This window comes from Pezoporus occidentalis, unplaced genomic scaffold (genome assembly GCF_034315485.1).
Source record: "Pezoporus occidentalis ecotype Australia unplaced genomic scaffold, CSIRO_AGI_Poc_V1 ctg46, whole genome shotgun sequence".
In the NCBI taxonomy this organism is placed as follows: Eukaryota; Metazoa; Chordata; class Aves; order Psittaciformes; family Psittacidae; genus Pezoporus; species Pezoporus occidentalis.
Genome location: NW_026915791.1, coordinates 5,834,082 through 5,856,262, shown reverse-complemented (window position 1 = coordinate 5,856,262; position 22,181 = coordinate 5,834,082). Strand labels below are relative to the sequence as shown.

At 48.6% G+C, this 22,181-nt stretch overlaps 2 protein-coding genes across 2 annotated transcripts in view; one reads left to right on the top strand and one right to left on the bottom strand.

The window, feature by feature from the left end:
• INO80 (INO80 complex ATPase subunit) overlaps positions 1-22,181 on the bottom strand; it is a 370,843-nt gene that overhangs the window by 43,565 nt on the left and 305,097 nt on the right. The gene's annotated exons all lie outside the window — the stretch shown is intronic.
• Positions 3,844-21,975, top strand: SPINT1 (serine peptidase inhibitor, Kunitz type 1). The gene is made up of 11 exons (XM_062635781.1): positions 3,844-3,984; positions 4,096-4,568; positions 12,871-13,022; positions 14,857-14,995; positions 16,047-16,217; positions 16,766-16,792; positions 17,706-17,831; positions 18,715-18,765; positions 19,361-19,531; positions 20,246-20,302; positions 21,397-21,975. The coding sequence occupies exons 2-11, from the start codon at positions 4,139-4,141 to the stop codon at positions 21,588-21,590; spliced, it is 1,518 nt and encodes a 505-aa protein (XP_062491765.1). The 5' UTR covers positions 3,844-3,984; positions 4,096-4,138; the 3' UTR covers positions 21,591-21,975.

Sequence of the window (22,181 nt, the reverse complement as noted above, 5' to 3'; positions counted from 1 at the left end):
CCTTCCCCAAAGCTACCCTCCATGCAATAGGAGTGGCTCTCAGGAGGACTCAGCAGCTTGTCATCCTTTCCCTTGCTTCCACAGGACCAGTTTTAGTCATGGCCCGACAAGGTCCCTCCCGGTCTCCTTCCTCTGCCACATCTTTGTGCCATCACTTGCATCCGGGCCTCACCCCTAAACCACACCAGGAGGTTTCCCCTGAGGCAAATACAACAAAAGAAGCAAGCAAGCAAACCTGTCTCCCAAGCAGTAATAGTACACAGAGCGGTTCCCAGGTAAAGCACAGCAGAATGGATTCATCTGCAGCAGCAGGTGGGACAAGCTGCTGTCAGGAAGCCACTGCAGATGGTGATGCCATGGAGCTGGGCTGCACAGCAAAGGGGACCTGAAACAAGTCTTCCCTATTTTTCTGCCTGTTGGGATCACTTCCTCATGGACCTGCAGATGGGTCTCCATAGCAAACACAGGAAGGCCGGTGACGCAGGCTCCTGCATCGAGTGGGTTAGAAGCCATGCGTGTGTGAGAGCTCTTAAAATCTTAGTTAAAGATTAACCTGTGGTGTGGTTTACCCCCCTCTGAGTCACCTCCTCAATGGTTATTGCCAGGCTGCGAGCAGACAGGGCTCTCAAGGCTTCTCAAGGACAGACAGACGTTAACAATGACTCACTGTTCCACGACCCCTTAAACCACTCCAAGTCATGGCATTGCACACCCTACTTTCCCTTCATGCTAACATGAATGACACGCAGCTCAGCTGAAGTCCTGAGACGTGATTTGTTTGGCAGGAGATGAGGGCTGCGATGGGATTTCTGGGTTAGGAGGGCAAAGAATGAGTTACCGAGTTGGAAGGAAAGCTGCTGCAGCAGAGAGAGGTTCCTGGTAGAAGTCCTTGATCTCGGGATTAATCTTAACTAAAGTTTTAATTACTGAACCTTTCCAGAAGAAACTGGGCATAGTGGACAGTGTGCTCCTGGCACAGAGGCGGGATGCATCCCTCCTACAGTGGAGGACCAAAGCTGTGATCTTTAAGGTCAATAAATAAGCCAGACCCATCTGTGAAGCAGAAAAAAAGTGGGACCAATTTATAAATATAGAGAATAGAAGAAGTAAAATCACATACTTAGGGAATTGTCACAGAATATTTAGCTGGGACTCAGCTGAAAATGGCAGAGAGAATAAGACCAAGATCCATTCTGTTTTATCATTGTGAGATGACTCTGCAGTGAGCCTATGAATGATATTAGTACGATCCCAAGATCTATTCAGCAGAGAGAAGAAGAAATACATGGCAATGGTGATCCATTCTTTAGACTGTGGCATGCAATTCTGTAACACATAGTTAATACTAACAAAAATGGAACCAGAAAATGTAAAAGAAGAATAAAGGCCATTAGGATAACAGAGGGGAAGTAGAGACTCTACCATAGGAGAAGTGATTGAAAGATCCTGACTTGCTTGCCCTAGCACACTGAAGGCTGAGTTAGGGTATGATTTCACTGAAATAAATACAGCTGAAGATGACAAAAGGAGAGAATTTTGAGATGAAAGGACAAGACTGCATAATGAAACTGAACATAAAGTAACTATTTTAGGCTGAGAAAGTTGGGGCTGTTCAGCCTGGAGAAGAGAAGGCTGCATGGAGACCTCATAGCAGCCTTCCAGTATCTGAAGGGGGCCTATAGGGATGCTGGGGAGGGACTCTTCATTAGGGACTGTAGTGACAGGACAAAGGGTAACGGGTTAAAACTTAAACAGGGGAAGTTTAGATTGGATATAAGGAGGAAGTTCTTTACTGTGAGGGTGGTGAGGCACTGGAATGGGTTGCCCAGGGAAGTTGTGAATGCTCCATCCCTGGCAGTGTTCAAGGCCAAGTTGGACAGAGCCTTGAGTGAGATGGTTTAGTGTGAGGTGTCCCTGCCCACGGCAGGGGGGTTGGAACTGGATGATCTTAAGGTCCTTTCCAACCCCAACTATTCTATGATTCTATAAATGCATTTATGGTGAGCAGCAGAAAACCTTGCAGCAGGACATCAGCACAGCCCTCTGCTGAGAGTAAATGCTATTAACCCCCACACACACACTCTAAAGGACAGGCTTGATCAGCGTATGAAGGGACTTACCCCTTCATAAACAAACCAAAGCAAGGGCCAGAGATGCCAATCAAGGAGTCATCCCAGCTCTGCCTTGGAGGAGTTACCTGGCACAAGCAGTGGAGACATCACGTCCTTCAGGTTTGCAGGAAACCCTTGACAGAGGTTTTGCAACATGGCCCAACTGCAGAGGCAAACTGGGTCACTGCCAGCTGGACAAAAATACCAAGCCAGACTGTTCAGTGTGCATATCCAAGCAAAGGGGATGAGGCCAGCAGCTCCCTGAGCACCGCGGTCCTGTGCTGGGGAATTGCATTGAGCCTCCAAACCCAAGGCTTGAAATATTGATCCAGGAAAAGCTCTCTTCCAGGTTCAACACAAGAGAGAGCCCCAAGCAGAGTGCCTCAGACAGCGCAGAATGGAAGGAGGAGGCAGCTTTCATGTATTTAGAAGCTGTGCAAGGCAGTCTGCAGACAGGTCTCAAAGACCTGGTGTACACAGACAGGGTCTGAATGGGGAGTGAGAAACACTCCTGCTTCTTCTGACCAAGATTCATACGGCCAATAAGGGAAACAGATGTGGCTCTGCTCCGCAGTTATGTGTGTTTCCTACTGCTCCACCATCTATTTTCATGGTTTATTTTTTATACCCTTCCATAGCCTGATCAAAGCCATTCCCTTTTCCTAACAGCAATCACAATGTCAGGCCATAGAAAATCATGAGAGGTACTGAAAAATAATATTCCCACAACATTATGTTCCCATAGTGTTTGTCTGTGACAGCCAGGAGAAGGAAACGTGTCTCTAAGGACTCTCAATAAATCCCATCAGGATATGTAAAGCTGGATCATCAGCAAGAACTGAAACGCTGGACACCAGAATGGTCCCCAAAAGAGCAAAGCCGCCTCTCTTTGATACATAGCTGCTGCTCACTGTCTCTTTTCAAAGACACTCCACATAAAACCACCTCACATTCGCTGCTGTTGCTTTAAATGATGCAATATTTCATTACAAATAATGTCCAAGCACATTACAAGCACTCCCTGCCTCCCTAAGGACTATGACAGAGGGATAAGAACAGTTTATCCAGGGGCTTTAGGGCTGTTCACAGTCAGAGGGGGGTGGACAACACTGCTGTGTCTGTTGAGCTATTAATTTGAGCACGAGCCTGTGAGTAGAAGCAGGAAAGGAGAAAACAGATGGACGTTATGGCAGGCAGCCTGTGTGTGCCCAAACAGCACCGTCCTGTGAGGCAGGGCACTACCAACAGACCACAACCGATCTGTATGAGATGAAGCAAAACGCAGCACCGCACCAGCTACCAAGGAGAAAAACGACTGCTACCGCTGAAGCCAGGACAAGCAGCTACGGGTGGCTGCTAAGTTTTCACTGCTGCGGTGGCAGGGCAGCCCCTGGACATGCTACCAGGTGCTTTCACTCCAAAGGAATCGTGTCCGAAGAGCAGGGGATTCACGGTTTCAATGAGCACAAAACCTCTCACAGCAGAGACGCAGCTGGAACGTGAGTGCCGCTGCCGGAGGCAGACTCCCCAGCTTTGGGTGCACCCTCAACACGGGGATGCAGCCAGCACCCGGCCGGCAGGATGCTCATCCCGAGTGGGTGCCTACACCTGCGTGCACACGGCTCCCATGGGAGGGAACCTGCGCTCCCTTCGCAGAGCGGACGCCGGTATCACCCCGCTCTCCTCCCCTTCCTCTTACGCAACTCAGCTCGCAGGGGAGTGCCTTGGGTTCCCCCCCCTCTCCCGGGGAGTTGGTTTTCACTTCCTGGGATCCGCGGGCCTTTGTCTGCGCTGGATGCAGCCGAGGGCACACCTGAGGGGTGAACCACAGCGGGGACGAGGCGGACACCCCGCTCCTAGCATCGGAGCCCAGGTAGGGGCTGAGAGCCTGTACGTGGGGATGTGTTGCAGGGTGGGGGGACGCATTAGCCCCGCATCTGGACACCGTCACTCTCACCTTCATCTCTCTTCTCCCTTCTTTCAGGAAGGGATTAAGGTCTCAAGGTGGTGAGGATCGGGGCGCCAAGATGGCCAGAGGGAGCCCAGGTCCGCACTTTGTGCTCTGGGTCTGCTTGGTGCTGGCGGTGGACTATGGAGAAGGGCAGGAGGGAAAACCCTTCGGTGAAACGTGCCTGGAGGACTTCAGGGCAGGAATGCCGGATTTGGTGTTGGATACAGACGCCTCTGTCCAGAATGGAGCCACCTTCCTGTCGTCGCCCATGGCCCGCCGGAGGAGGGACTGCATAAGAGCCTGCTGTAGGGAGCCTGCTTGTAACCTGGCTCTTGTGGAGCAGGACCCGGGCACGGAGGAAGACCACATCCGGGGCTGCTTCCTCCTCAACTGCCTCTACGAGCAGGCTTTTGTGTGCAGGTTTGCCGGGAAGGTCGGCTTCCTCAACTTCCTGAGGAAGGACGTGTACGATTCCTACCTGGCAATGCAGGATCACAGGTCGAACGGTAAGGTGTCCCTAATGGATCTGTGCAAACCGGGGCTGGAAAAGAGTTAATGGCCATTGGTGCCAGCTCCTCCAACTGTCATTTGTGCTACCAAAGGATAAAGCAGTGTTAAAGATGGGGTTTCTGTATAGAAAATGGTCTATTTCTATGGTCTGCCATAGAGGTTTTCCCTAACTTGGATAAACTCACTTAAGAGCTGTGCCTCAGTTTACCTATTAGTGAATGGAGAGGGAACTCTCCTTTAACCTATTTGAAGTGGGTGAAGTGATTGTTCACCAAATGCAAGCTGGGTTTTGATCCTTATAGAGCAAAAGGAGTTGTTTCCCTGCTCCCTGCCGCCAGGCCTTTGAGGCTGGAAAGTGAAATCCTCTCAAAATCCACACATCCCCGCGTTTTAAAGGGCTGCCTTAACCCCGTAATTGCTCAGGGGCTGGAGGCAGGACTCAAGCCGCTTACCTCTGCTTCAGCCACAGCCTCAGCGCTGTGAGCGGCAGCCTGGGTGGGGAGGTGTCTCCATATCGCTGCTTGTTGAGGTGGGGTTTCTGCTGGGGGAGGCTGATAGAAAACCTCCCATTTGGAGGTGGGTTTCTCTTCCCCTCTGGTTCCCTGCACCCAGACCCACAAAACCAGGTGGAAAACAAGCTGATGTGGAGCTGGCTGTCTCCAAAGGAATGCGGTGTGTTCAGAAACACTGAAACCACGGCAACTCCTCTTTTTGCCCCCTTCTTCCATGTTTCAGAGGAAGCCTGGCAAGGCTGGCGTGTCTCTGGTGTGGCTGAGACTTTGCCAGCCATACCCAGTTTATTGTATGTTGGTGCTTGGGCAGGGCTGTATGGGTTTATCTGGGTATGTGTCTGGTCTGTATACGTGTATCAGGGGATATGTATGGGTTATCTTCCTCAAACCCCTTCCCAGCCCAGCCGTGGTGGGGAAGGGATCTGTGATGACGACCAGGGGAGTGGACACATGGGCTTGGGCTCTATGGCATGAGCTGAGTAGGTCTTTGATCTTCTGCTGGGATATGCCAGCCTGTGAGCCTTGGAGGTGTGCAGTGGCACCAAACCCCACACTGACCGCTTTGTCCGTCCTGAGTAGCAGTGCAGGGCTTTTGGCTCCTATGGAGCCACCCTTGGGTGTCACTGGTTTGAAGAGGGATGTGGCAGAGGTATTCCTTTTGTCCTCTGTCTCTCCTAGTTGCTTCCCACTGGATTTTAGGGCCTTCTAGTAAATCTCTCCCTCACAGTTGCAGTACTTCTGTGTCTTCATTCCAGGCTTAAAATCCTTTCCACGTGAGGAAGTAAAGCCCACATCGCCAGGACTGGCGGTGGCATGCTGGCAGCTGCTTGCATTTCTACATGCTTTGTTGTAGGAGGAAAAAGGAATGCATCATCCCCAGTACATCCTGATTTCACAAGATTGGATCAGAATACAGTGTAGTGTTGAGCAATTCAGCCTCTTCATCTCTGTGGACCAGCACCTTGTACCAGGAGACTGCAACCCGCTTCTCCCTTGGCTGGTCCCAGGGCCTGGCATGGCATGTGTGTGGATCCTAGGAAGTATCCCTGGGTCACTGTACTCCATGTGCCACCAGCAGTGCTGTATTCCCCAATCCATGGCACCTACCTGGAGCATCCTAGCCGCTGACAGCCGATGCTGCCTTGAGAACCATCCCCATAACGCTACTTTCACAGATGCTGGGATGACAGTGGTGGAGCTGGAAAACCCTGGAAGGCTTATGAGTGAGAAGTGGGAAACATGCTGCTGGGGATACTCTGCAAGGCAGGTGTACCCTTCCTTGCTCACATGCCATGATAGCTGTGCATGTAGGAAGGGCTTGTTCCCTTCTACACCCTGTGTTGGCACTCTCAGAGGGTGCAGGGTGCCAGGCTGCAGTAACAGACACTGGGAAGCTCACTGCTTCATGTTTGGATCAGGCTGCAATGTTCATGCTGTGCTTCGATGGGAAATGTGCTTCCCTCCTCTCCTGACATTCTTGGGCATTGTCTTTGATACCCAAAGCTTTCTGAATCACGCTGGATGACATCAAAGGGCTGGTAGGAAAAGAGATGGAGGATAATTAGTTCATTAATCCAGAGATGAAAAAGGTTTATTTTACTGGAGAAACAGCAAATAATAACAAGGGCCAAATCAGACCCCATGAACTGGGACCTCCTTCCTACAGCAGCTGAGAACTTCAGAATGCTGACCTTGATTTTGGTTCAGATCCAAACAAAAAGATCCAAACCCCAAGCCCCTGCGGCATGATGCTGGAATTGGGTCTGGGCGGGAAGGTGGGAGCCTGACTGGCACCTAAAAGAGGGGAAGCACACAAAGGTGCAGGAGGCCAAATGAGGGAGCCTCTTGGCCACCGAGTGTGTCCACCCAGCAGCATAAGGAAGCTGTATGGCATTTTTGCTTCTGGACCTTTTGAGGATGCCTGAAGAGACCAGGTGAAATGAGTGTTAAGGAAGCTGGTTTTGGAATGTCAGGTTTTCCTCCCAAATGTTTACAGGCAAAAAGGTCTTGGCCCAGGTTTTGGGCTGGAGACCGAACTGTCTGATCTTCCTGCTGTTGTGCTGTATCGCTGTTAAAATGCAAAGCTCTGTGGCTGCTCTGGAGCCTAAGTTATTGTCAACCCCCTGAGACTGGCTCTAAAGGTCTGCAGGAAGCTTATGTCTTGCTTTATCATCCATCCCTTTCATTATGTGCTGCTCTCAGGGGTCCTAGGAGCCTTTAGGCTATGTCCATGTGGCGATGTCCTCTGCAGGATTAAAAGCATGTTGTTTCTAGTGAATGGTGAAATACATCTTTAGTGACCCCAGTGGGTGACGTGAAACAAGAAAGCCACACATTGCGAGACCCTCACTACTGCAGGGAGCAGACCTGTTGAATTGGGAGGTTTCTGTATGTTCAGGAGGAGACTGAAGAACGCTTGAAAGAGAGAGCACAGCTGGAGGCTGCTGAATTGGCAGATTTGGAGTGTTTCTGGAGCTGATAGAAGCAGCTGAAAGCAGGGACAGTGTGAGGGGGGGATGCACTGTGTATGTTTGCTCTTGCTCCACAGTGGAACTGCTGGCAATGGAACACAGGAACAGAAACACCCTTGCTCTAACCCACTGCAGCCAACCTAGGGGTAGAGGCAACAATGAATACAGCTGAAATCTGGCTTCTGCACATCCTCTGAGTGGTTTTTCAGTGTTCTGGAGAAACTCACAAGAGCGTCTGAGTCATTTATAAGCCGGTGATGACAGCTTGGCTGTGTCTTTCTCCTGTTCCAGCTAACGTAGAGCCCCAAGTCTCTGATGTTGTTGTTAAAAGGCACCATCCTCTTAAACGATTCCCCAGCCTGAACTTTGGTGCGAGTTTTCTGCCTGGCTCATTCGGGAGGGGCAGGCTCACCAGGCACTTTATTGGTAGTAATGGAGCCCGGTGTTTAAGTAACTACTCTGAGCTTATTCTGGTCTGGGCAGACCAGTTCTGGGTGTGAAGGTGGAAAATAACCTCCCTGAACCTTTGTCCGTTTCTTGAACTGAGCCTTCTGTGGTGGTTGTGAAATGCTTGGTGACATCCTCCTCCTGCTGAATTCAGGGCTTTTGAGTGGGAGATGGGAAGCACTGGGGTTGTGTTCAGGATCCGTCTGCTGCTGCCTCACCATAGGACATAGAGTGGTTTGGGTTGGAAAGGACTTCAAGAGCATCCAGTTCTAATCCCCCTGCCATGGGCAGGGACACCTCACACTAAACCATGTCACCCAAGGCTCTGTCCAACCTGGCCTTGAACACTGCCAGGGATGGAGCATTCACAACTTCCCTGGGCAACCCATTCCAGTGCCTCAGCACCCTCACAGTAAAGAACTTCTTTTCATCTAACCTCGACTTCCCCTGTTTAAGTTTTAACCCATTACCCCTTGTCCTATCACTACAGTCCCTAATGAAGAGAGCTTCCCAGGTTTGAAGCTCATCCGTCTTCACATGCTTGGTCCCATGATGTTTTCTGTTCTATGGGCACAGTGCAGCTGCAACAAGCAGTGCTTGGATCCTGGCTGGGGCTGAGACGGGTCACGACACTGGTCTCCCCTTGGCTGGTGCTGCTCAGTCCTGAGCCAGCTGCTCATCCTCCAGCATCCCTGTGTGGCCAGGAGGGGCTGGAACTGCACATTCAGTTTAAGCTGAAACAGGGTAGGTTTAGGTTAGATATTAGGAACAAATTCTTCCCTGTGAGGGTGGTGAGGCCCTGGTACAGGGTGCCCAGAGAAGCTGCGAAATTCACTTGCAGGGAGATTCCTGTTTGTCATGCAGAATTCACTGACCTGCCGCCTGCTGTGGATACTTCACATCTTATCTCTGGAGCTGTTTGAGGAGACCAGGGGAACAAACCAATTGTCACTGAATGGCATGAAGACCATTCATGGAGACCATTTAGTGGGAGAGTCTTTCCCTCTGCCCACTAAAGCAAACCAGCCTGGTTTCCCATGCCCTGAGGAAGGATGGAAGGAGCCTGGCAGCAGCAACAAGTTGCCTTATGCTGAAAACACAACCCATTCAGTCATGCTGTGCTGCTTTGGAGAGCTGAAGTTGACCTGCTGTGTACACCTCTTACAAACCGCTATAGAAACCTCTAGTAACTAAAGCTGAGAGCTGCTCGGCTCTGCATGAGTTGTCAGAAAACTTCATGGCTTTAGCGTGACTGTATTTGCTGCCCATCCAGAATGAATCCTTATGGAAGGAGCCTGTATTTCTCTTTCTGCTTTGTTGCATTGCCTTGTTCCCATCTCCCTCTGCCCCTCCTCAGGCAAATTAGCAGTGTGGCAGCATCACCTTTATTACCTTTGCCTGTTGCAATGGAGAGTTTTCTAGTGTTGGTGGGCACGATTTGAATGAACGCTCCCTGAAAGCTGTTCACTTTTGAATGACTTCCCTGCGAGCATCACAAGAGCAGAGCTTCAGCCTTTGCTGCTCCTGCCTCTGCCCACCTTCTCTTGCAGCAGGCCAGCTCAGCTGGCTTCTGACCCCTGGAATCTCTGAGGTTGTGTGTCTCGTGGGTGCTGGAATTTGGGTGGCCTCATTTCTGCTCCTGTCTACATTGAGCAGTTGTGCCCAGTGAGGTCCTTGCTTCACAGTGCCTCAGTGTCCCCATAAGCTGCTTCTCCAATGGCAGACAACAAAGGGCTGTAAAAGCCCCTCTGGTGACCATGAGAAAGCTTTCCAGCTCTTTCTAGTGACAACCTTGAATCATTGTTGGGTACTTTCAAGCATTGCTTTATAGCCTCAAGTACTCAGGGTTCATCTGCATGCGCGCTGGAATGGAGGAGATCTGGTTTTCTGTGCATCTGTGTCTCCAGGGCAAGAGCTGGTATCAGAGCTCTAAAAGAGAAATCTCCATACTGAAAGCAAAGGCATCCTGCTGCAGGATTTCACTGGTGCAGGAATACACTGTGAGCCACACAGATGTGGCTTTAACCATTTTGGATTTACTTTATCAAGCTTTTCTGCGGGATCATAAATAAATTTCACCTTCCAATGTATTTTATAAATGGAAGAGGAAGTGGTCACTTAATGACATGACTCCAGGAGCATGTTCCACAGTAAAAGCACGCAGTACAGAGCAGCATCATAAAGCTTTAATCTCCCTCTTAATTATAGAGTTTTACAGCAGAAACTTTCCACAGTCAAAAGAGCATTATAGCAAAGGTAACTTTCCTTTTTCAAACAGGCTTTCAGAGCAACACACAATGGAGAATCTCCCTTCTACAAGCAGTTTGCTAGTACTCTGCCTCAGTCAGCACTCAGTTGTGAGGCTCAGGTGGAGAACAGCCCCATTGCCACTGAAAGCTTCATACAGTCAGTGTAGCAGAAATACTCCAAAGCCACTGAGCTTTCAGATGTCCTGAGGAGAAGAGGCAGAGACTTGAAGTCCTTCATTTGTAGAGGGATTTCCTCCTTGGCAGTCACCACAGATACACAAATGCTCCTGACTGCTTCTTGTGGAGGTGAGGAGGCTCAGGGGATTTGGCTCCTCAGAGATGGGATCTGGAGAAGTTGCTGACTCATTGAGTAGAGCCAGGCTTTGCAATCCACAACCCAGTGTAGCTGTATGGACCTGTGGAGAAGTGCTTGGTCTGCAATAAGTGTACATGTTTAAAGACGGGAAGGGAAAACATGCTTTGGAGTTGGGAGCTCATGATCAGCCTCTGTGCGGCTGAAGAACTGGTCTTGTCCTTGTGCAATTGCAGTCACCTCCTGGGCTCACCCTGGCAGTTGGGTGGCAGGGACCAGGCTGCATTTCTCCATGGCAGGAATGTGTCCCTTTTCCAGAGCTTGTAGTGCTGTGTACAAGGTGCTTTTGGGGCTGTTTGGTTTGGAAGGTGTTGCCAACTTCAGTCATGGCCTTCACCTGTGAATGTTCTGTGGCCGCTTGTAAATAGAGCAAAACTCCATGTATTTGTTCTACTGACCCTATCAAAACCAAGAGGTGTCGGGCTCCCTTGGCCCTGCTGGGTGTCTTTCAGCAGCCTTTGTGCCAGGCTGAGGTAGGACCCATCCCTGTGGCATGCAGCCCTGAGGAAGGAGTGCCTCACCCAAAGGTGAGAGGACACCAGGGTGGGCATCTCTGCTTGTCTTCTCTGTTCAGGTTCTGTTTGTGCCCAGTTTTGGGCCCCTCACTACAAGAGAGACATTGAGGTGCTGGAGTGGGTCCAGAGAAGGGCAATGGAGGTGGTGAAGGGTCTAGAGCACAAGTGTGATGGGGAATGGCTGAGGGACCTGGGGGTGTTTAGTCTGGAGAAGAGAAGGCTCGGGGGGGACCTTACCACTCCTTGCAACTGCCTGAAAGGAGGTTGGAGTGAGGTGGAGATCAGTCCCTCCTCCCAGGTAACAAGTGATGGGACAGGAGCAGCCTGGAGGCGGAACGTCAGAAGGTGGCACACACAAACCCTCCCTGATTCTGTAGCCAAACAGGCTGGGCACAATGCTCAGATGTGTAAACAAGGGAAGGCTTGTTTCCTCTGTGACTTCCTGGTGGCAGCAGCATCTGTAAGACCAGGGTGGAATGAATGTGGCTTCAGTTGGTAAAAGATACTAGAAAATAGGAGGTTCTGGGTGGGTTTGTGATAACTGAGCAGGAATGCATGTTGCAAAGCCCACGATCCTACTGAGTTTAGTGATGAGGGAACTAAAATGTAGCTTGTTTTGAATGTCATGTTTATTTGTATATGCCTTATATTAAAGGTCCCTTCAGGAGGCTGTAGCAAGAGTCAGCAGCTGGTACCTGAATCCAGAAACACTCAAACAGGAAATTAGGAGCAAGTCTACAACAGTGAAAATAATTACCTGATGGAGTAGTTTCCTAAGGGGTTTGGGCACTAATCCTCCTCCTCAGTCACAGTCAATATAACAGTGTAATGGTTGAGTGATTTGTATCTAGCTTATAAATCGGTGCCTTTACAAAAGACTCAGGTTGAACCTGGACATTGAACGTTGGACTCGGTACAGGCACTACCAGGTGTAGTTTTATGGGCTCTGCAGAAAGCCCGTGATCAGAGGCATTGAGGCTGAGAGCAGTTATGAGTCAGGCTTAATGGTGTCATTGTATAGGCGGGTTTTGCTGGCACAGCCAGGGATCAGTTTTCATCTTTTACAGTCTGGAAACGTGTTTATGGATTGTGGAAGCTGCTGGTGAGCTAATCCATGGAATGGCACAAAAATAATGATCTCATGAATGGCATTTGTGTGCCATTTGTGTGCCATGGCATTTAAACCATATGTGTCAAGAGAATGGGGTGGAATATAAGGTGGTGGAGGGATAGTTCCTATCCAAATCCTGCATTGCAGAGCCTTGGTTAGGTATGCTAACACAGTGCTTAGAGATGGTGGCAGGAATGGTGAGAATCAGTTCCACATTCAACACTCACACCAGGTCATCTCCCTAAGTGAAGGGTGGAGATTGCCCTGTGCTGTTTTGCGAGGATGTGGTCCAACAGACAGAACTCAATGGCTGGAGCTACAGGGACACCCTCTTACAATGGTTCCTATGGGCAGAAGTGGCCAGGGAGCCAACTGGTTCAAAGGCACTGCCAGAATGGGTTGTGGCATCATGAAATTAGTGAGGGCAGTAATAACAGTATCGATTGCCTGTTGCGTGCTAAGGCTGCAAGTACAGGTGTATGAAAGTGTTTTCCTTTCAGTGGTTGAAGTCTGTATTGATTTAATCTAGAAGAATCTGCCTCCCTTGTCTTCCTGTAATGGAGATACGCACTGGACCCTTCAGCCTCTTACTCAAACCTTGTTCTGCCTTTCTTCTGCAGATGACCGTCCTCCAATAGCCCGCACTGCCAAGGACATGAGGGTACAGCCGGGAGAGCCAGTGATGCTGAGAGGCATAGAGAGCACGGATGACCGAGGGATAGTAAGCTATGAATGGAAACAGGTCGTTGGGAACCCCTCCGTGGAGATGAAGGTAGGGAGCTGCAGGAAGCAAGCAGCTTGCTCAGTGTCACCTGCATTAGGTTGGGCTCTCACAGCCACTGACTTCCCTCTTTGAGACAGTCCACCCCTAAGCCTGTTCCCAAAGGCTGTGGAGCACTCCTTGTGTCCTTGTGGCTAACCCCAGCCTCTCGCACTGGGGACATGGCATTTCTTGGCCTCACCGGGTTGCAGGCTCCCTGCACCAGGATGCCATCTCAAAGCTTCCTTAGCAACACCTCCTCTTCCTGGGTGGGAGTACTTGAAAGGGAAGCAGCTTTGGTGCAAGAGCTGATTCTGCTCCCAAGCTCCTGTAGTTCAATTAGGGGCCTGCCCTTACTTATGCTCTGGTGCTTCTACTCCTTTGGGTCTGAATAATCCAGCCTCAGGATCTGCTTCTGTTCTGGGTTTTTTCCTGGACTTTGCCTCTCTTTAGAGCATAGTTTCCTCCTCCTATTGTATCTGAGCTGGAGCAGAAGCCACATCTCCTGACTGGCTCCAAGATCTCCAAGGTGTGAACACTGCCTATCTGGTGGATATTAAATGTGAACTGTGGCTTTAGAAGAGCAAATGATTACTGTTAAACTTGTGTGAAATGCCCTGGAAAGCCTTGGAGCTGATACAGAGATCTTGTGGCACCTTTTGGAAGAATTAGCAAATGAGTGCATGAGGCCCACAGCTGATTTTGAAGGTGCAATGACTAGCTGTAGAGTTCCAAGGGCACTCTGCAAATATGCAAGTGCTCCTTTCCTTTTCCCTTCCCCTATCACAACCAAAGTAACTTGTGTGAGGGTACACAAAGCAAAACCAGACCCCAAAAAAGAGTCCTCGTGTATTATTCTTTGTTAACTACATTAAGATGATCCATAAGCAGCACTGTGTTCTCTTGAAACAAAAACCAGAAAAGGTAGATAGCATGGAAATGAAGGCCCAGTATTGTTAGCAAATATCATAGAATCATAGGATAGTTAGGGTTGGAAAGGACCTTAAGATCATCCGGTTCCAACCCCCCTGCCATGGCCAGGGACACCTCACACTAAACCATCTCACCCAAGGCTCTGTCCAACCTGGTCTTGAACACTGCCAGGGATGGAGCATTCACAACTTCCCTGGGCAACCCATTCCAGTGCCTCACCACCCTTACAGGAAAGAAATTCTTCCTTATATCCAATCTAAACTTCCCCGGTTTAAGTCTTAACCCGTTACCCCTTGTCCTATCACTACAGTCCCTAATGAAGAGTCCCTCCCCAGCATCCTTATAAGCTCCATTCAGATACTGGAAGGCTGCTATGAGGTCTCCACACAGCCTTTGTGTCAGTAATCACAGCTTTCTATTCTGACAAAAATAATTCCCTCTCTTTTAGAAACCTCTCAGCAGGCAAAAATGTGCACTCATTTCCATCTCTAAAATGGAATATACTTGTCATATTCAAGATGAAAGAGTGTATATATCTTAAATACACCTGGTTTATTCCCTATGTGCTAAGTAAAGGATTCATAATAAGTTTTATTTCTTAAAAAGTAAAATAAAAACTGTTTCAGTCCTCTCCAAAAATGTTTATTGTCCCTCGTGCCTTCACAATGCCCCAAAATATGAAATATCTACTTACACCTGTGGTACTCTTTCTCACTGCTGTTCCAGCTGGGTACCAGCCCATGGATTTCGGGGGATTGTACAGCACTGAGACATTTTTCATGCCAGACATCTGCTTGGGCGTTTGTAGCCAAGCTGCTTTCTTCCTAATGCAGGAACATGGGCTTTGCGTGGCTTCACTCACTCCCTCATTAGAGGTACTTCTTCTGCATAAGCCTTTCTTTTGCATTCTCAGAAGCACAAAGACGATCAAGTAGAGATCTCCAACCTACAGGCAGGGATTTACGTCTTCCAGCTTACTGTTACAGACACTGCACAACAGCAGGACTTCACCAACATCACCATCACGGTGCTGGATTCTGAGCAGACTGAAGGTGAGCTTAAGCCCACGGATGTCTAGATGGAGTCCCCAAGCCTGGGTGATGCTCTTCTCAGAGAAGTAGATGGGAGAAGAGCACAACCAAGAGATTAGACTTGCATGTCAGCTTTTCCCAGTAACAGCCAGCACCTGACCAGTAGTGGAAGGTCTCCACATTCATAGTGGTCTGTTTTAGGGTTTTAGCATCCCCTTGCAGAAGAGGTGCCCACAACAACCCCATCCTGTCTGCACATCATGCCCTCTGCTGGGTGACGCTAGAGTGGCTGAAGCCTGGGGTGCAGCTGAGTTTGTAAGAGAGGAGAACCTGAAATGCCCTATTGACTCCATGGTTTCGCTGTGAAGGCCCTAATTTCCTTAAGCTGCAGGATAGGTGGAGCTGCCTGCTTGACATTCAAAGCGTCCCTGGCTTGCTTTATTAATGGCTGGTTTTAATGACCAAAATGTTCAGCATCACAAGTGCATTAGGATCACAGAGTTCTTGGACAAATGGTTGATTAGTAGCTAAGCGGGAAATTTGTGCTCCTACCACAGGTACCATAAAAATACAAGAAGAGTCATGTCAAGTGGCACTAATGGTCCGTGCAGAATCCAGTACACTGCATTCAACAGTGTCCAGAGGCTGATACTCTGGAAAGGGTACAAGAACATGGCATGCTATCAGTAAATCCTTACTATGCTTGGCTAGTGCCAAGGAATTTGTAGCTGGGAGGTTTTTTAAGCAGAAGGTGGTGTCTTTGTGTTTAATAGCCCTTTTTGTGTGTAATCTTTGCACAACAGCAGCATCCTGAAGCAAGTAGTTACACAGCTTAACTATGTGTTGTGTGGAAAAGCAGCTCCTTTTGTTTTATGGATGTGGCACCTTCTAATTTGATTTTTTGACCCTGCCTTCCATGTAAGAAAATATATACCAGGATTCCCTGCTCACCTTCTCCATGCTGCTCAGGACTTTATAACTCTTCCAGATAAGGCCTTTGGAAGAGTTTCTCCTTTGTAGATGTGAAGGCAAAGCCAGCTAACCAGAGCCTTTTGTGTTGACTTTATCATAGAGCATTGTTTGACTCCTAAGAAGGTGGGTTGGTGCCGGGGATCTTTTCCACGCTGGTTTTACAACCCGAGCCTTCAGCAGTGTGAGGAGTTCATTTTTGGTGGCTGTAAGCCCAACAAGAATAACTATTTAAGGGAAGAGGAGTGTCAACTCGCCTGCAAGAATGTTAGAGGTGAGTCTTCTTCAGAAATCTGTTCCCTCTTTCCCATAGGATTGGGATGACTCCGTAGGCAGGTACTGCAGCTTTCTGGCTGGCAGCTAGTTAGAGCCCAGAGGGCTGAGGAGACCTGGCTAATTATGAATGGGGTCACTGCCAATGTATCTGACCCAGCTCCTGGAGCACTGCTCCCCGTGTCACTGTCCCTGGTGTATCTCTGGCTGCAGAAATACTCACCAAATCTTCATGTCACATCTGAAACCTAAATTCACTGGGTAGAAATGTACTGTGAAGGAGCCAGAAGTGCTTCACTCCCATTTGGGAATGGTCTAGCTCGTGGTGGGAAGTTCCCCTCTGTTCCTCCAGGCCTGCCTCATGTGGGTACTACTCATCTGGGGTCTCCAGGTGATGGGCATCCATATTTCCCCTCCAAAACCCCTACAGGGCTTGCTTCCAGAATATAAGCACTTCTTAGATGAGATATGAGGGCAGTATGAAGCTGATCTTGAGCTGACAAAAGGGTGTGGTGGTAAATTTGTTCTATTTTTTCCCTCGTCTCTCAGGTTCTGTTGGTGGGCGACAGCAGCCAGGTGAGCCTCCCGTACCGCTGTGTAATCTTGCTGTGAGCTCAGGCTGGGTGTCTCACGTCCATTCCTGTGGCTTTTGATTAGCACTCACTCAGTGTGGAAAGGGAGGCACAGGAGATTCATGTCTTTACTACGCCTTTCACTTTCATGCCATCGGATAATTCAGGTTGGGGATTACCTCTGGAGGTCATCTGGTCCAACCCACTACTCAAAGCAGGGTCAGCTTTGAGTCACATTGGGTTGCTCAGGACTGCATCCAGTCCAGTTCTGGGTATCTGATAAAGGAGATTTTTGTTTGATCTTTGTCATAACTTTACTCTCATACTGAATCATTTTCTCTTGTTGCAACTTGTGTCTGTTGCTGCTTATCCTATTACTGTGCACCTCCAAAAGGAGCCTGTCTCTTGTCTGTTCCAAAACCTCACACTAGGTCTTGTGCTCCAGCCCCTTGCTGAGTCTACTGGATTCACTTGAGTATGCCAATGTTTTCTGTGCACTGGGAAGCTTGGAACTGGGCACAGTACTCAGCATTTGGGACCACCTCTGGATCAAAGGGGAGTAACTGCTCCTCTCCATTGGTTCCTGCAGCCCAGTGTGCAGGTTTCAGTTTGGTTTTCCTAATTTAATCCCCCATGCTTGGGCAATGTCTCCATATTCTTTTGGGCAATGTCTCTATTCTTCTTGAGTAGCTCATTCTTGCTTCCACTTTTCTGTGTACTTATTTTCTGAGTGGAAGCATCACTGTTCCCAGAGCAGTGTTTCATTTATGCTCAGGGTGGCACTGAAAACAGAACTTAACCCATCTGGGTTTTTTTTTTTTTGTTTGCCAGCCCTATCAACAGCTTTTAAGTCCTTCATAAAGCATCTGTGTGGCAGGGAGAATTTTAATGCTCTATCTGAACTGTTTCTGATGCAGTGTGCAATGGGAAGTGTCAACCCCCATTCTTCAAATGCAAGGATGGTTGCTGCATTGATGCTTATCTGGAGTGTGATGAAACTCTTGACTGTGCTGATGGATCAGATGAGATGTATTGTGGACGATGTAAGTACTTCAAATTCTGTCTTAGACTACTTAGTATCTGCCTGTGGATGAGAGCAATGTAAGTTACAGGTGTTGACTCAATGCTTTTTGGTGCCTTCTGTTCTTATCTGCTGACCCCGCATTATCTCTTCCTGTGGTGTTGTATTTGCAGATTCTGCCATCTCCTGTATCTCTTCTGACTGCAAGAGCTGATCTTCCCTCTGGGATGTTTCCTGCCTCTTAAATACTTTCCAACTCTCTTCTCTGCACCTGTTTGTAAGACTTCAGAGCCTGTCCTTCTCACCTCTTCCCATATTTTTCTCACTGGATGACCTTACCTGCTCTCATAGAGCAGGGAGTTGGGAAATGAAACCATGATTTATCCCAGTCTGTCCAGTGTCACAGTCCCCTTAACATCCTCGTGTTATGTTAATGTAAATGCACAGTGGTAAGCTGCCCAAGCCCATAGTCCCTCCTTCCCTCTCTTCTGATGGAGTTCCCCTAGTCTCTTTCCTATATGTGGGTGTCCTGTTGCCTTTCTAGGTTGCAAGCTTACAATTCATCCCTCGTGCCCTCTCATATCCTACACTTGTGCTCTTTCGCACTACTGGAGTGATAACAGTTTCCCCATACTTTTTGATGGAAAAAATATAATAAGGAAGCAGCTTTTGTTTTCCTTAGTTCTGTCTCTGTATTTGTGGAATGGATACTGGGAATAGTTTCTCATTATTTTATTTTTCCCATGTTCCTCTCACAACTTTGAGACAAATTATCTCTCTCTTTCCCTGGCTTGTCATAGCGGAATGTGCAGGAAACCCCTGTCTGCTCATGTCTGCATGGACAGAAGCTTTTCTTTTGCATTCAGCTGGTGACAGAAGTTTAACATGAAATGTTGCTCTTGCAGATGCTCGTGAGTTCAACAGACTACAGAAAATCAATGTCACACACCAGCAAGGTACGTCCCGTAGGCTGACATCTACCAGCTTTTGTTTTCTTCTTCAGTCTGTTGTTTCATGGTAAAACTGCTTCCTTGTATAATTCCAAAAATGGCTGGTTTTAGAAATAGCACAAACCAAAGCAGTGAGTGACACAGCAATGGCATAATACCAGTAATGGCATATGCTTGTGCTCAGTCCCATATCTTTGTCTTGTTTGTACCGGTGTAAACAGTGGTACTGTCACTGGTTAAAAGAGTATATCCCAAGTGCGGAGACCTAAGATGAACTGTGGTTGCTGTGTGTCCAGGCTCTTCTTGTTCCCTTCTGCCTCCCGAAGAGCAGAGATCATTCCTGCAGGAGGCTGGATCCAAGGTCTAGCACAGCTGCACACTGTTCCTCTGATGTTCCTCCCTGCTAGCTGGGTTTATGGGCAGATGGCATCTCACTGTGGCAATGCCAGATTGAGCAGCTGGCAACTGGGCAGTGGTGGGGACCTGAGATCCTCTGTTCTGGCCATGGATTTCCTCTGCCAGAGTGCTTGTACTCTTCTGTTGGGAGCAGAAGATGTTGCTACTCTGCTTGGGCTAGAGCACATCTCCTTTGCTTTGCCAGATCACTGTGTGGAGTTGCCTGATACTGGACAGTGCACCGAGAGCATCCCTCGCTGGTACTACAACCCGTTCTCTGAGAAATGTGACCCCTTCACCTATGGGGGCTGTGGAGGCAACAACAACAACTTTGAAAAGGAGGACGAGTGCATGAAATCATGTTCAGGCATCACAAGTAAGCAGACATAGTGAAGGCTAAAGTTTTACTGATGAAATTATGAAAATCATTCCAGATTAAATTCTGTGGTCCCAAAAGAGGCAGTGATTTAGGAGCTTTCAGTCAAAGCAGCTCTGCTCTCAAACCCTGGCCATCCATCACAGCGTTCTTCAGTGTGACTGATGGCTTGTGGGAAATGGGGTGTATCTACAGCATGTTTCTGCAATGCAGCCTGTCATTTCTCAGAGCTGGAAAACATTTTGGGTGCTGATGTTGAAAAAGGGACAGAAGAGGATGACAAAACTAACCAGAGATAAGGTATGGCCTCTCTAGAAAGAACCTAACTTTCTAGCTTGGCTCCAGTTCTCCCCAACTGGGAGACGAGAAATCAAGAAAATCCTCAATGACACATATTAGACTGAAGTTTTAAACAAACAAGAGGGAAAAGTTGACGCTATCAGCTTTGTATGTGTGGCTGTGGAGGCCAACAGCTGAAACAGGAGGAGTTCTGCCAGACTGGACCTGTCAGGAGGCAAACTCCTGCTGCTTTTCTACAGCTACACTGTGCCTCACAGCTTGCCCTGAGAGCTCAGTACCATGGCTGTCAAGAGGGATGTTGTATGCATTCAGTCTTTTCAGAGCACTGGAAGTATGCTCCTCAGAAACCTGTCTTACCCCTTGTTCCCAACCTTCTTTGTAAAATCTTTTTCCTCCTGTCTGCTCCAAATTCAGAAGCAGATGTCATTGGCCGGAGATGGGAATCATTTGAGCCCCAAAGTGGTCTCTTAAGTGAGTAACATTTTTTCCTACAGATCTTGCTTGTTGCTTTTATCCTGTTTGATCTTTCCTTACAAATGATAGCCTTCTGTTCCAACCCCCTTTTGAAGCTGAGGGAGCAATGTGGGATGTGTGGGATGCCAGCAGTGGGAAGAGATGCTTTTGTGCGCTGTGCATCTGTAGTCCAACTTCTCCTTTGTCCGTGACTCAGTAGCTGCCATCAGAAGCTCCTGATTCTCCTTCCATCAACTTGCATGAATGTTCCACTGTTGAACATCAAAAAGTGCAAGTAGAATTCTTCCTAAGGACCAAGTTCACCTCAGGACCACTGACTTGCAAAAAAAGAGGGACCAGTGGGTACGGGAATAATGTTGGAAATCCGATGACCCTATATAACTTCCCTGCAATTGTTCTTTACAGTTGTAAAGAACACCAAAGCTATTTAAGTACAAGTTCTTAAAAGAATATCACATTAAGGTTCGTGTCCTTTCCCTACAGAGCTGGAAGGCCTCTTTCTGCAGTAGAGACCTCTGGAAAACATACACTTTTGTTCTTCAACCCTCAAGTTTGATTTAGTCTTCAAATTCACACCAGCTCCTGAATGCATCATGTTTGATGGTCTCCACTGATGATGCAGGAGTTTGGTTGGTTGTAAAAGACCAAGTGCTCACAGCACTGCTACAGACTTTTTCCCACAAACTTAGCCTGTCCACCATAGCTCACTCTGACAGCCTTATCTCAACCAGGAGATGATTTCTGCGACCCTTTGGTGGCCTCCCTGTTGACATACAAAGCAAAGCCCGCGTTTTGGAAGGGCTTGATATTCTGTCGAAGTCACTGAATAGCCTTTAGGGGGCGTGTTGCATCTGGGGAATGATGGGGACCATAATTTAGGAGAGACAGGCTGGCTATACCCTGGCCATACCCTTATGCCGTGTGGTTGTTGTCTTTTTTCTTTGCCCTGTTGAGCACCTGCTGTCAGGCCAGCTATTGTCCGCCTCTTCTCTTTGCCAGCACAGCTTTTGCAGTGGCTTTTGTGCTTTCTTCTTTCTGACCGCTCCTGCTGTGTGGAGCAGTGCTTCTAATGTGTTTGTGTAACCCCACAGGTGCTTTTGAGGTAGTGATTGCTGTGCTCCTCGGGATCTGCATCATGGTGGTCCTGGCCATCATTGGCTATTTCTTCCTGAAGAAAAGGAAGAACAGCGGCCGGCATCAGCCATCTACTGCTACCAACTCCACCCTCTCCACCACAGAGGACACTGAGCGTCTGTTTTACAGCAGTGCCACCAAACCAGTCTGACCAACAGCCTCTCCCCCTCCAGCCCAGTAATGGGGCACTCCCCAGAACTTCTGGAGTTCTGTTTTAAGACACGGGCCAGCGCCTGAAGGACGTTTTCCCTTTGAAGACATTTGTCAGGCCAACGTCTAGCCGTGATTTGGCAGTACTAGTGTTTGTGATTGTGTTGGCTAAATGGCTGCTCTGGAAAGTGAGGATCTGGGAGCATTTTGATGCTCTGTGATGTCTGTCCCTCCCTAACCTCAAACAATCCAGTGAAACTCTGAATTACATCTTACTTCCTGCTCAAACCCGGAGCGCAACTCCACTCAACTTCCTGAAGGACCCTGGGACTGGATCTGAGTAGCCTTTGCACTGGTGAATAGTGAAAGCTCACCAGAGCCACCAAGTTTTTGTTTGCAGTGCCAATTTCTTCCACACAATCTCTTACTTTCCTCCCTTTCCCCCAGTCCTCTGCAAGGTGGCCCTGCCTCCCAGCAGCCCTCCGAGTCATGGTGAGCCTCTCGAGGGCTGTGAGATTCATGTAACCATTCAGATCTGTTCCAGGGGCTCTGTGACACTCTCCGGTGGTTCCTGGTTTTGAGATGGAAAGAA